This window comes from Molothrus ater, chromosome 24 (assembly GCF_012460135.2).
Source record: "Molothrus ater isolate BHLD 08-10-18 breed brown headed cowbird chromosome 24, BPBGC_Mater_1.1, whole genome shotgun sequence".
Lineage (NCBI taxonomy): Eukaryota > Metazoa > Chordata > Aves > Passeriformes > Icteridae > Molothrus > Molothrus ater.
The window spans coordinates 6866925-6880079 of record NC_050501.2 but is presented as its reverse complement, the minus strand read 5'-3'; the positions used below and the strand labels follow the sequence as shown (position 1 = coordinate 6880079).

The 13155-nt window shown below is 60.8% G+C and overlaps 1 protein-coding gene across 1 annotated transcript; it reads left to right on the top strand.

The window, feature by feature from the left end:
* Positions 1 to 6006: 6006 nt before the first annotated feature.
* TENT5B (terminal nucleotidyltransferase 5B) lies at positions 6007 to 11497 on the top strand. The gene is made up of 3 exons (XM_036397029.2): positions 6007 to 6288; positions 10001 to 11052; positions 11364 to 11497. Exons 1-2 carry the CDS (start codon positions 6112 to 6114, stop codon positions 11018 to 11020), a joined length of 1197 nt encoding a protein of 398 aa, XP_036252922.1. The 5' UTR covers positions 6007 to 6111; the 3' UTR covers positions 11021 to 11052; positions 11364 to 11497.
* The last annotated feature ends 1658 nt before the right edge of the window (positions 11498 to 13155 follow it).

Sequence of the window (13155 nt, the reverse complement as noted above, 5' to 3'; positions counted from 1 at the left end):
GGAGAAAGGGCCAGCACCTGCCTCGTGCTGGCATTGCAGCACGGCTTTTGGGGGGGGGGTAAATGTTCCATGCCCAGGGGAGGGGTCTTGGGAACACCTGAGCTCTGTGATGTTCTTCCCGGGTTTCCCCAGGAGCCCTCCCAGAGGAGCCAGTTCCCACCAGCATCCCAGGGCTGCCGAGAGGGAGGAGGCTCCAGGCAGCACCCGGGTGAGGAGCAGCAGCGGCTCCAAACCCCAAAATGCCCCGGATCCCTCCAGCCTCAGCAGAGCCCCCGGGCCGGGGGTGTCCCGGGGCAGCGGAGCCCCTCGCTCTGGGGAATTGCGATGGGAATTTGTTCCAGGCCGCAAAGCCCCGAGCCGGAGCCGTGACTCAGCCCGCGGCCATCCCGCGGCCGCAGCTCACCTGCCCGAATACCTGAGCGCCAGGGTCCCCCTGCCTGCGGCGGGACTCGGCTGGCTCACCCCGCCGCAGGGCTGGCCCCAGGGGCACCATGAGGTGCCCAGGGATGTGTGACAGGCGGTGACAGCTTAGTGGGTGCCACCCTGGCATCCCGAGCAGGGTCCAGAGTGGTTTGTCCACTGCCCACACCAGACACTGCCCACCCTGGACACTGCCCACCCTGGACACTGCCCATCCCAAACACTGCCCACCCCAGACACTGCCCACCCTGGACACTGCCCACACTGGACACTGCCCATCCCAAACACTGCCCATCCCAAACACCGCCCACACTGGACACTGCCCATCCCAAACACTGCCCACCCTGGACACTGCCCATCCCAAACACTGCCCACCCAGACACTGCCCGCCCTGGACACTGCCCACCCAGACACTGCCCATCCCAAACACTGCCCATCCCAAACACTGCCCATCCCTGGACACTGCCCATCCCAGACACTGCCCACCCTGGACACTGCCCATCCCAGACACTGCCCATCCCAAACACTGCCCGCCCTGGACACTGCCCATCCCAAACACTGCCCACACTGGACACTGCCCACACTGGACGCTGCCCACCCCGGACACTGAGGAAGCAGCAGGAGCACAGCAGCCCCGGGCAGTGCCCAGGTAACTCACCTGCCCACGTGCTGGGGAGCATCACCTGCAGCCTGGTTTCAGTCATACCTTTAGAGCGAGAACTCCCCAAACCCAGGCATTTCCAGGATATTCTTGTTTCTGTCTCAAAGGGTGAGTAACTTTTTTTAATGAGGGAGGACTAATGATCCCTCCAGGGCTGTGCTGTCACCTCTGAGCCACTGCCAAAGCACTCGCAGTGCTGGGGCCGGGGGATGGAGGGGCCCCAGCGTGTCCCCCCAGCCCCACGGTCCTGGCAGTGATGTCTTTTCTCTGTGTGCTCCCCCTGTGCTCCATGTCCCCCTCTCCCTCCCAAAGCATGTTTGGGCCTTGGTGGTGGCACCAAGAACAGGGAGAAAAGGATGACTCTGAGCAGGATGACCTTGTCTTCCACTGTGTGTTTATGCCCCTTCCACAGCTCCCCTCCATGAGGATTAAATATCTGCTGCCTCTGCCCCCCCCAGGAGAAGGGCTCTCCCGTGCCTCAGTTTCCCTCTGTGGTCCAGCACGAAGCCTGGGCAGGGGGTGGCAGGAGGGGAGGGACTGTCCCCATGGCCCCAGCAGGGACCCAGAGCCCTCGAGGTGCCCGAGTGAGCCAGCAGCTGCAGGCTCAGCAGCCTCCAGAGCAGAGCTCCCGGCTGTCCCCAGAGGAGAGGGCACAGCGAGGCTGTCCTGGAGCTGCCACCACCTGCAGGGCACTCAGGTGTCACCCGGGGCCCAAAACCCGCAGCGAAGGGAGCGGCTGTGCTCCCTGCCAGGCCCAATTATGGCACCGGGATGGGCCATCCCCTGCCAGGGCTGGAAAGGCACAAGTCATGCCAAGAAAAACAGCACTTGGTGTCACTGGGAAGCCACCGAGCCTGGGGACACACAGGTCATGCTGCCAGGGGACAGGGATGTCCCCAGCCAGTGGCAGCCCCGGGCAGATCCACAGGAAGGCTCATCAGTGCTGGGGTCGCTGCTGTGTCCCTGTCCCCACGGCCCGGCGGGGCCGTGTCCCCCCCACTCCCCGGGCAGCATTTTGCAGCAGCCAGGGGAGGTGACAGGTGCCATTCCCGAGCTCTGTGTCACCTGCGGTAATGACACCCTGCGCTCCCTTTCATCCCAGAGCCTCCCGGGTGGCCCCTCTCCGGCAGCATCACTCATCATCCCTTCCAGGATGGGATGTGGCCGAGTCTGGGGGTCCAGGGTGGTGACACAGGGACGCCAGGCTGAGATCAGAGAGTGGCAGCAGAGTGACGCCCCTCATGCCATGCAGTGAGTGCTCACAGCGCCCCTAATGCCGAAGCCAGCCTTGCTGTGTCCTGCCTCTTTGGAGAGCTGCAGCCGCAGCAGCAGCAGCTGGTGGCGCTGCCCCAGGGAGGCCGGCGAGGAGCGGTGGCACCTCGGGGACGGGCTGTGTGGGAGTGAGCGGGGCTGGACAGCGAGCTCCAGCGCCTGGGAGGTGTCCAGGAACCGTGTTTGCCCAGGGAGGATTTGGACAAGGCCATGGAGAGGACTCCACCTCCTAAACCCACAGGGGCACGTGGACCCGGGCATGTGCATGGGGACAGCAGCGTGGGCGTGGGGACAGTGACGAGAGTGGGGACAGCAGCAGCTGTGCTGGGGACAGTGAGTGTTTGGCCAGGGATGGTGGCTTTTGTGCAGGGGGATGGCTGGACTCTGCCTGGGGACACTTTGTGCCCGCGTGGGGACACTTTGTGCCCGCCTGGGGACACTTTGTGCCTGAGAGGGGACACTTTGTGCCCGCCTGGGGACACTTTGTGCCCGCCTGGGGACACTTTGTGCCCTCGTGGGGACACTTTGTGCCCGCGTGGGGACACTTTGTGCCCGCCTGGGGACACTTTGTGCCCTCGTGGGGACACTTTGTGCCCGCGTGGGGACATTTTGTGCCCTCGTGGGGACACTTTGTGCCCTCTTGGGGACACTTTGTGCCTGCCTGGGGACACTTTGTGCCTGAGAGGGGACACTTTGTGCCTGCCTGGGGACACTTTGTGCCTGAGAGGGGACACTTTGTGCCTGAGAGGGGACACTTTGTGCCTGCCTGGGGACACTTTGTGCCCGCGTGGGGCAGCCGCGCAGAGCGGTGCCCGCCCGGTGGCAGCTGCCGGGGCACGGGGACAGGGCCAGCCCGGGACACGGTGGCGCGGGCGCGGTGGCGGTGCCGTGGGAGCGCTGCGGCTCCCGCGGGGCGGCTGCGTGACGCTGGTGGCTCCGGGAGCAGGGCTGGGTCCCTCTGCTTGCTCAGGGAGTTGGCACACGCCCTGCCTAATGCCGAGTGGGTCGGAGCCGTCCCACGCGCGTCACGGAGCGCCCGAGGTCCCTTCCCTGCAGGCTGGAGAGATTTTCACCCACTGCCCCAGTCCCGGCCGCTTCCCGCTCCTGTGCCCCAGTTCCCGCTGCCCGGGCCTGCCCGGGGTCCCCAGCGCCCCGAGGGGCTCCCATCGGGTCGGGGGGTCCTCTCTGTGCCCCGCGCTCCTTCCCGTGCCCGGATCCGGGCTGTCCCAGCTGCTCCCCGGGGCACGGAGCGGGGCCCGGGATGCTGCGGACCCCAGACCCGCGGGGCCAGCGGGGTCCCGGCTGCCCGAGCCGCCCGTGTCCCACCCCCGTGTGGCCAAAGGGGCTCCGCCACCCCCGTGCCACCCCCGGGAGGCAGGATCCGCCCGCGTTTCACCCCCAGACGATGATTATTCCTTAATTGCCCGCAAAACAAACGAATAAAGGCCGGGCTGGCCCTTGCTGAGCGGGAAGGAAGCGGCCCCGGTGCCATTCCCGGCGCCGGGCTCGGTCCCGGGGGTCACCACCCGTGGGTGGACGGTACCGAGCGGCTCCGCCGGCCCGGCTGGGCGCCTCAGCTCCCTGCAGCGGGCCGAGGCTTCCTCCGGAGCCAGCGGCACCAGAGTCCTGGGGTGCTCCCGGGGCCCGGGCAGCCCAGAGTCCTGCCCAGCTCATCCCAGAGGGATCTGCAGCTCCTGTCCCTGCCTGGATCCCCCAGGGCTGCCACAGCCGGGGTCCCCCGGGCCCGTGGGGTGCTCAGCCCCATCAGCCCTTCCTCCTGCTGCATCCCCCGGTGCATGGAGCCATCCCCAAAGCCGTTCGGCCCGTCTCAGCCTCTTGGGAAACCCTCCCTGATCCAGTCTTTTTGCCAGCAACGTCAAAAGGGTTTTGCAATGAGAGGCAGCTGCCTGATTTTTAATCGAGTTCCTTGGAAAATCAGTTTCCAGCAGGGCTGCCCTTGTCCTGTGCCCCAGCTGGGAGCCTCACGGGGAGCACCCGGGAGCAGCTTTTCATCCCGGTGGAGAAGCCTGCTGGAGTCACAGGGGTGCAAGCCAGGGAGGAAAAGACCACAGCAGGAGGAGCGTCCCAATGGGGACCCCCGGGAGCCCCTCTGGCTGTCAGTGCATCAGGGAATGGGGAGGATTCCAGAGGGAATCAGGGCTCCACTGCCCTTCCCTACCCCCCAGCCCCAGCTGAGGATGCTCCTGAGCACCCCAGTTCCCCCAGCTCCTCTTTCTGCAGCCAGCTCCAGCTCCCAGCAGCCAGCCCTGGGATGTGGCAGATATTCTGAGCCAGACTTTGCATCTTGGGAGAGCGCTGCAGCGCCTTCCCTGAGGTGGAAAGTCCCAGGATGGATGTTCGGGAGTTTTCAGGGGAGTTCTTGCAATCAAACCCCGCGAGGGTGTAAAACACAACCAGCACTGGCTCAGCTCCTAGCGGGGCTCTGGGCTCCCGAGGAGCATCCCGGCTGGAAGCAGGAGCCGGGCAATGGGAGTGGCCGTGCAGGTGTGGAGCTGGAGTCACTCTGTCCATCCCCGGGGCCGCGGGGCAGCAGCTCAGCAGGGAGGGAGGGCCCTGCTGGAAATGTCTGCAGGGTGAAACGCTGTGAGAAATGAGCGCTGCAGAGGGATGGGGATTGTTGGGATGAAAGGAAATGGCTGGTCAGAGGCTGGGGACACATCTGGCCCCAGGGGGAGGCGGTGGCTCAGCTGGGAGCTGGGCCACGCTCTGGGATTCAGGGGCTGGCTCTGAGCTCCTGGAGCTCCATCGCCCCAGGGTGGCACCCAGAGCTGGCACATGGGGGCCCTTTTGGCCAGGGACAAGGGCCAGGGGGAGCTGGGCATGCCAGGATGGGGACACTGAGCTGTGGAGTGATAGACCACGGGGTATCTGTGGGGTGTCAGACTGTGGGCATCACTCCAGGAGAATCAATGGGGCGCCAGCCTGCAGAGCATCGATGGGCATTAACGGAGCATCAGATCATGGGGCATCTGTGGGGCACTGGGGTACAAATGGGGCATCACCGGGGCACCAGCTCATGGGGCATCAGATCGTGGGGCATCACGGGCATCGGTGGGATATCAGTGGGCCATCAGTGGGCATCAGTGGGGTATCAAAGGGTACCAGGGTGTACCAAAGGGCACCAATGGGGCACCAAAGGGAACCGACAGGACATCAGAGGGCACTGCTGTGGCACGAGGCGACTCACTGGGACACCAAGGCCGTGGCTGGGGTCCCACAAGACACCCCAGGGCCACCCTGTGCCACCCGTGTGCCCCGGCGCTGTCGCTGTCGCCCGTGTCCTCGGGCCCGCCCCGCCCCTCGCCCCGCCCCCTTCCCCTAATCGCCGCTTCGATTGGCCCCGGTCCAGCCGCGCTCCTCCCCCTGGGCCCGGGCTCGGGCCGGGATTGGCGGGGGTCCGGGCCAATGGGGCGCGGCGCGGGTCCATAAAAGGCGCGGCGGGGCGCGGGCGGGCGCAGCGCTCAGCGGAGCCGGTGGCGGGCGGGGGGCGGCCGGGGCCGGTTCTGTGCGAGTCCCTGCGGGCACCGACCGCGCTCCCGCCGCGCCCCGCGCAGCCGCCCCTCGCACCCGCCCCTCGCCGGCGCCCCTGGGGGGGGTTGTTTTTGTTTTTTTGCTTTCCCCCCCCCCCCCCCCCCCCCCTCCACTTTTAAATTTTCCTCCCGCTTCCCCCCGCACCGGCACTTCCGGCGGGTTTCCGGGCGGTTTCCGGGCGAGCGGCTCCGGCGGCGGCGGGGGCGATGCTGGAGGCGGCGGCGGGGCCCGCTCCGGGCGGCGCGGAGCAGCGCGGGAGCCGCTTCAGCGTCCTGACGTGGGAGCAGGTGCAGCGGCTGGACCAGATCCTGGGCGAGGCCGTGCCCATCCACGGCCGCGGCAACTTCCCCACGCTGTCGGTGCGGCCGCGCACCATCGTGCAGGTGAGGGGGCCGCGGGGCCGAGGGCTGAGGGCTGAGGGGCGAGCTCCGGGCCCCGCTGGACTCTGCCCCGCTCCGGCGGGGGTCAGGCAGAAAATAAAAGTGCTGAGGCGGCGATAACCGGCCCGGCGGGCCCCGAGCCAGCCCGGCCGGGCACCTCGGCCTCCTCCCACGGCCGGTGCGGGCCCGGGGAGCGCGGAGCCGCTGGAAGGGACCTTAAATTAACATCGGGGAATGGCCTCGGCTGAGGGACCGCAGGGAGCCCGGCACGCTCTGCCCGGGACAGCCCGAGATCCTGCTGTGTCCCATAGCAGTGTCCCAAAGCTGACTCCTGCCAGGCTTGGAATTCGGGAAAAGCGGCTCGGCCATGGGCACGGACACCTTCCACCAGAGCAGCCTGCTCTGAGTCCTGTCAGCCTGGCCTGGCTGCTCCGGGGGGAGGTAGAAGTTTTGGGGGGACTGGCCCGCATCATCCTGGGCTGCTGTGGGCTCAGTTCCCATCCCGGGGGTCCCGGTGGGGCTGGCCCCTGCCAGCAGCCACAGCAGGAATGCCTCACCCCATCCCTGCAGCTGCTGCAGCTTGTGCCATGGATCCTGCTTGGCTTCCTCCCCTCTCACCTTGTTCCTACTCTTTTTGAGTTAATTTATTGTCCTTAAAAGCAGTGAAATGTGTGTGGCCAGGGCAAAAGTGGCTTTTTTTGGAGCTGCTTCCACGAAATGGCTTCGTGCTGGTGGACATGTTGGGCTCGTGCTGGAAGAGGCAGAGTTATTAATTCAAAGGCCGGATCAAATGTCCGTGTCCTTTGATTTCTGGGCACCCCTGGCTGAATTCTCCAGAGCCTGCCCGATACTTTGGCTTGTTCACGAGCTCCTCTTAGTTTAACCATCAAGTATTAACTGTGTTTAATATTAAACTAACAATGTAGCTCGAATGAGCTGATGCATATTCATATTTGGGAGGCGACTTCATTCCTCAGTAATGACTCATCAAATGTAAAATCGGGCATGTTGGCTTCTAATTAAAAAGCCTATTCACGGCGCTAAGACCCAACTGGCTTTCACAATAACCGGGATTTTGGAGCCTCAGCTGCTTGAGAAAGAGTCAGAGTTAAGCCTGGGAGACGGAAGGGTGACATTTGAAAGGCAGGTCTGGGATTCCTCGAGTTGCTGTCGGGGGCAGCAGGGCTGGGTTTGGCTGCCTCGGGCAGAATGGCAGATGGTGAGAGCTGCAGGCAGGAGGCTGCCCTGGCTGGGGCAGCACCGACACTGCAGCAGCTCATGGGGCTGCCCAAAGGGTGCTGCCAGCAGCAGCCTCCAGCACGGGATAGCTGAGGGCTGTAATTGTGCCCGGCCGTGCTGGCAGAGCCTGTGTTTAGGGCTGACTAAGCTGGAACAAGTAACCCAAAAGGCAGTTATTTATCCTGTTGTTGTTGTCGAGGGAGCTGCGAGGCGCAGGTCAGGACGCAGCAGGATTTGCTCCTGCCTGGCTGTCACAGTCAATTATCCCAACCACACGGAAGGTGAGCTGCTGTTTTGGGAAGCAGGTCAGCAGCTGCCTAACCCTGCAAATATCCAGCCCTCTGGGGGAAAAGGCAGCCCTGAACCCACTGCCTGCAGCCAGGGGGGATGAGCTCCAGGTGAGGGCTGCTGGGTGGAAGCTCCCAGGAAATGGCAAAGTGCTCTGCTCCCTGCTGCTCTTTGGGTTGGAGATTTCTGGGATGGTTTGGGACAACACTGACTGGAGCAATTGGGTCTTTTCCCTGTTTTCTGAGTATATCTCACACAGACAGCCTGGGGAACTTGAGTAAGCTTGGAGCCTGTGGGCCTAGAACGCTGCAGCTCCTGAGCCGTGACCAGAAAGGGGTTAAGCAAATGTTCTCTGGGGTCAGGAAATTAATCTGGAACAAGATCTTCTCCAAGCACTGGGCCCAGCTCTGCATCTAAGACTTTGTGACCTATATCTTGTGTCTCTGAGCCTGGGAGCACTGGGAGCAGCCTCTGAGTGCACGAGCATTGCTGGAGCTGTGCCCTGCGTGAGTGGCTCCAGCTGGCAGCAGGGCCAGGCCAGCAGCTCCCCTGGGTGACGTTTGCTCGCTTTGGGGCAACAGCCCTGCGTGTCTTCTAGGAGCAGATCCATCCTTTCAGACTGTCGGCCCTGGAAAACAGCTTCATTCTCTGGCTGGGCAGGTGTGGCCTGGGTGAGCAGCCCCTGGTTCACTGTGCCTGGCATGTGACTGTCACCACGGGCTTGGCGAGGAGCCCAGCTGCTGAGCAGGGGTGGCTCATGGAGAGAGGGGAAGCACCACAGGAAGCTGCCTCCTGAGCCTTGACAGCCTCCCAGGTGTGCAGACAGCAGTGGGGTTGCTCTGGGGTGTTCTTGGGAAGGCAGCAGAACTCGCTGGTGGCCCTTGGCGCGGTCACCGAGGGTCTGGGAGGTGATGAGGGTGCCATGCTGCAGTCCCTGACCTTTTCTGTGTTCTTCCTCCCAAAAAACCCATGGAGAGGCAGCTTTACTGCTGCTGGGACCAGATCTGTAACGCCTCTGCTCTCCCCCAGAACTGCTCAGGCCCCGGGCAGCCAAGAGGGTTTGGCCCTTGTGATGCAGCTTGGAATTTAAGTTCATGTTTTGGGCAGCCAAAATGCAGAGTTTGTGGGGCCTCTCAAACTAGGGCAGGCTCACAGGGCTGAAGGGCCCAGTCAGACTGGCTCTTGATGATCCAATTTGTCCATTTGTGTCCCAAGCTTCGGCTCTTTCAAGCCATGGCCTTGCTCTAGGCTGGCTGGTTGGGACTCCCAGGAAAATGGGAAATGGCTGGAGGGGAACACGAAAGCAGGATGACAGGATGAGATGTGGTGAGAGCTTCTGCTGGAAGGTGCAAACCTAATCTTCCTGGGATCTTTGAGCTGAGTTAAACTCAAATTATAAGCTGGTGTCCAGATAGTTTATTTTATGGTCTTGGGGGTTATTTTAGCCTCCTGCTTGTTAAGTAATCAGGCAGGTGATTCAGCTTCCCAGTAAATGAACAAAGCTTTGGAGGGGCTGCTGGGTGTGCCAGGACTGAGCAGGCAGCATTAAAATCACCGGAGTAACACCCGTAAGATGAAAGCTGCCTCTTGTGCTTGATAGCACGCCAAGCTCAGCACGAAGCTCTGACACACTGGAAATTGTTAGGATACACTTACTAGTTGGGACATGAACTTGCATACGCCTGGCTGGGGCTTTTGAGCTGCTCTGGCATCTTGATTTGCCTTTAATGAATCTTGACAGTCCGAAGGGATGGCTAAAAGGAGTGAGCCACCCTGATTAAATCCACAGGGACTGCTGCAGACTGTGCTGCCACCTCCTCTTTGGGGTCGGCTGCTCTTGGCTTGGTCACTGGAGCTGGGAGGGGATGTAGAGGGCAGAGACCACCCCAAAAAATGGGGTCAGGAAGGGCCTCCAGGCCAGAGTGGGGAAGGCAGGGAGAGCAGACCCTGCACTGGAAGCAGAACAGCTGATCCTGTGCAGTGAGATCTCTAATGCCAGGGAATAAGTGAAGGAGAGCCACCCCAGCTGCTGGCAGGACTCGGGATGCTTTCCAAAGTGACCTATTTCCAATGGATTAGCTTTTTATTTCACTGTCTTGCACTGGAGTGACCTGTACGAACGCGGGGAGTGCTCCTGCTGCCCCAGGCTGCTCCCTCCTGCCTCTCACTGACTGTGTCTCTGTCTCAGGTTGTCCGTAGCCGCCTGGAGAAGAAGGGAATCCCAGTGCACAACGTCAGGCTGAACGGCTCAGCTGCCAGTCACGTCCTGCACCAGGACAGTGGCTTGGGCTACAAGGACCTGGACCTCATCTTCGGGGTGGATCTGAAGACCGAGGACGTTTTCCAGCTGGTTAAAGATGTGGTCATGGACTGCCTGCTGGACTTCCTCCCCGAAGGAGTCAACAAGGACAAGATCACGCCCATGACCCTGAAGGAGGCCTATGTGCAGAAGCTGGTGAAGGTGTGCAACGAGACCGACCGCTGGAGCCTCATCTCGCTCTCCAACAACAGCGGCAAGAACGTGGAGCTCAAGTTCGTGGACTCGCTGCGCCGCCAGTTCGAGTTCAGTGTGGACTCCTTCCAGATCATCCTGGACTCGCTCCTGCTCTTCGGGGAGTGCTCGGAGAACCCCATGGCCGAGAACTTCCACCCCACGGTGACCGGGGAGAGCATGTACGGGGACTTCGAGGAGGCCATGGAGCACCTGCGGCACCGCGTCATCGCCACCCGCAACCCCGAGGAGATCCGCGGCGGGGGGCTCCTCAAGTACTGCAACCTCCTGGTCAGGGGCTTCAAGCCCAAGTCCGAGGTGGATATGAAGGCCCTGCAGAGGTACATGTGCTCCAGGTTCTTCATAGACTTCTCTGACATCGGCGAGCAGCTGAGGAAGCTGGAGTGCTACCTGCAGAGCCACTTTGTGGGCATGGAGAGCAACAGATATGACTATTTGATGACCCTGCACAGGGTGGTCAACGAGAGCACAGTCTGCCTCATGGGACATGAGAGGAGGCAGACCCTGAACCTCATTGCCATGCTGGCCGTGAGGGTCCTGGCTGAGCAGAACATCATCCCCACGGTCACAAACGTTACCTGCTTCTACCAGCCAGCCCCTTATGTCAGTGAAATAAACTTCAACTACTACGTGACCCACGTGCAGCCCTTCCTGCCTTGCAATCAGTCTTACCCCACGTGGCTTCCCTGTAACTGAGCCAGGACAAACCCCGGGGTCTGTCCTCCAAGGTATTTCCTTGCCTTGGGGGGTTGGGAGGGTGGGGAGGGGGGAACAAAATGAAACCTACCAACCTTCCCAGAACTGCAACAAAAGGAAACTTCCTGGACTCTTGCTTGAGTGTCTCGTTCCTGGGATTGTTGGGACGAGCCTTGTCTGCTGTACACTGTGATGGGAAGTGCAGTGTTATGGGAATGACTCCTTATGGAATTGTGGAGGCAATGGGGTGGGTGGGGTGTGTGAGGGGAGACTGTAGAATTATGCTAAGGTAGAGCTGCACTGCCCTGAAATGGATCTGAATTGTGGTTGTTTTTTTTTTTAGTGCAGGAGGTGTTCTGGGTGTGCAAACTTGTGGTTTCTGCCGAGAGAAGCCAGGGTGGCTAATTCCTTTGAAGGACCAAAGAATCCTGTTTAAGTGCCTGTAACAATATAAACACAACTGTACTGTAAACTTTATTATTTTCTGCGGGGGCTGATGGCCCAGAGCTCGAGTGGGGAATGTCTGAGGAGGAAAATGTTTCTGTCGTGGGTGGGAGGGTCACAAGATCATTTCTTATCCTGGCTGAGGCCAGAGCAGGTTCTTTGTGGCTGAGGGGTTTGGGCATGACTTGCTGCCTGTGAAGGACCAGCTTGGAGCCAGGGGCTGCCAAAGTGGGGCTGCCTAACCTGGGGGGTTGGAATTGCCTGAAACTGGGAGCGCTGGGGAGGGGGGGAGTGCATGGTGGAAAAGGCTGTGCAGGGCTTGCTGGAAAAAAGGCAGCAGGGACCTACACTTGGATTTCTTCAAGCTCCCAAGTCTGCAGTGCCAAAATATAGTGAGGCAGATGATTTGTCCAGGAGCCTGGCCCAGGCTGCCAAACCTAATCCTGTTTTTTCTAGGGGAATTTGAAATGCTGCTCTTCCGATTCTTTTTTTCTTCTTTTTTTTTTTTTTTTTTTTTTGACATGCAGTGTGATTTTAATGCACAAAGCCACAGGCCAGCTGGGCCATGGGGAAGGTGAGGCTGGTCCTTTGAAGCACAAACCATCCAGGTCGCTGGTCAGTCATTTCCAGCTGTCGCTGTGTCCTCCAGGGAGGTGGACAGACCTCTTCATGCTGGAGATCATCCCTTGGGCAGGTCCTATCTCCAAAGCCGCCCATTCCCAGCTCTGTGATTCACTGATAGCATTTGAAATTCATTCTCTAGCTAGAAATGGAGCCTGGGGCCAGAAGGGGGGGTGAAGTTACTTGGCCTTAGGGAAGCAATGTCTTCTAAGCAGACCCTCTGGTGTTTGGAGGGTTTGGCTCTCTCAGCCCGGCGTGGCTTTGAAGCTGTTGAGTGTCCAGAGCACAGAAGTTTTTCACGGAGGTGCCTGGGCTGCCGAGCCCCGAGGTCTCGGGTTTCAGTGGGCAGGCAGCAGGCATTTCCTAGGGATGCTGCTCGGGAACACCAGCGCGGCTTCCTGGTGCTGCCTCCGGGGCTGACCTACTCCAGTACCTTTACTAACTCGTGTTTTTTGGGTTTTTTTTTTTTTTTGTTTTGTTTTGTTTTTGTGACAAAACTGTAATACCCGGACAGATTGAAATAAAGACTAGATCCTTGGAATGTGTATAGCCAGATTGGTACCTTTTTTGGGGTGGGGGCAGTGTGAATGGGGAGCCAGGGGTGGGGGTGGCTCTTGGCATCAGCTGGAGCTGGCCCAGCTCTGCTCCCTGCACCCGCAGCTGGGGAGTGGCACTGGCCCCGTGCTTGCTGCAGGTTTTGGCTGCCTCCTGAGCTCAGCTCAGCCCTCATGGCAGTCCCCAGCTCCCCAGAGCCTCATCCCTGTGCTGGGAGCTTGGGATTTCCCAGGCAGGGTCAAACTGGTTTAGGGCTGCTCTTGGGAGCCTGACTGTGCCACTGCTGTGGCTTTGAGGAAGATGAGATTTTTTCCCTTGCATTTGAAATGGAACATAGATGCCATGTAGCGTGTTTTTTACAGGCTGCTCCTACCCACAGACACAGTAAACTGAAATTGCCTCCTTCCCTTTGAGGTGTCTGAGCAGATCCCCTACAGCCACAGCTCGACAGGGTCACCTACCATTGAGATTGCACTTTGGATTAATGGAGTGTGTGTGGTGGGGCTCTTGTGAGT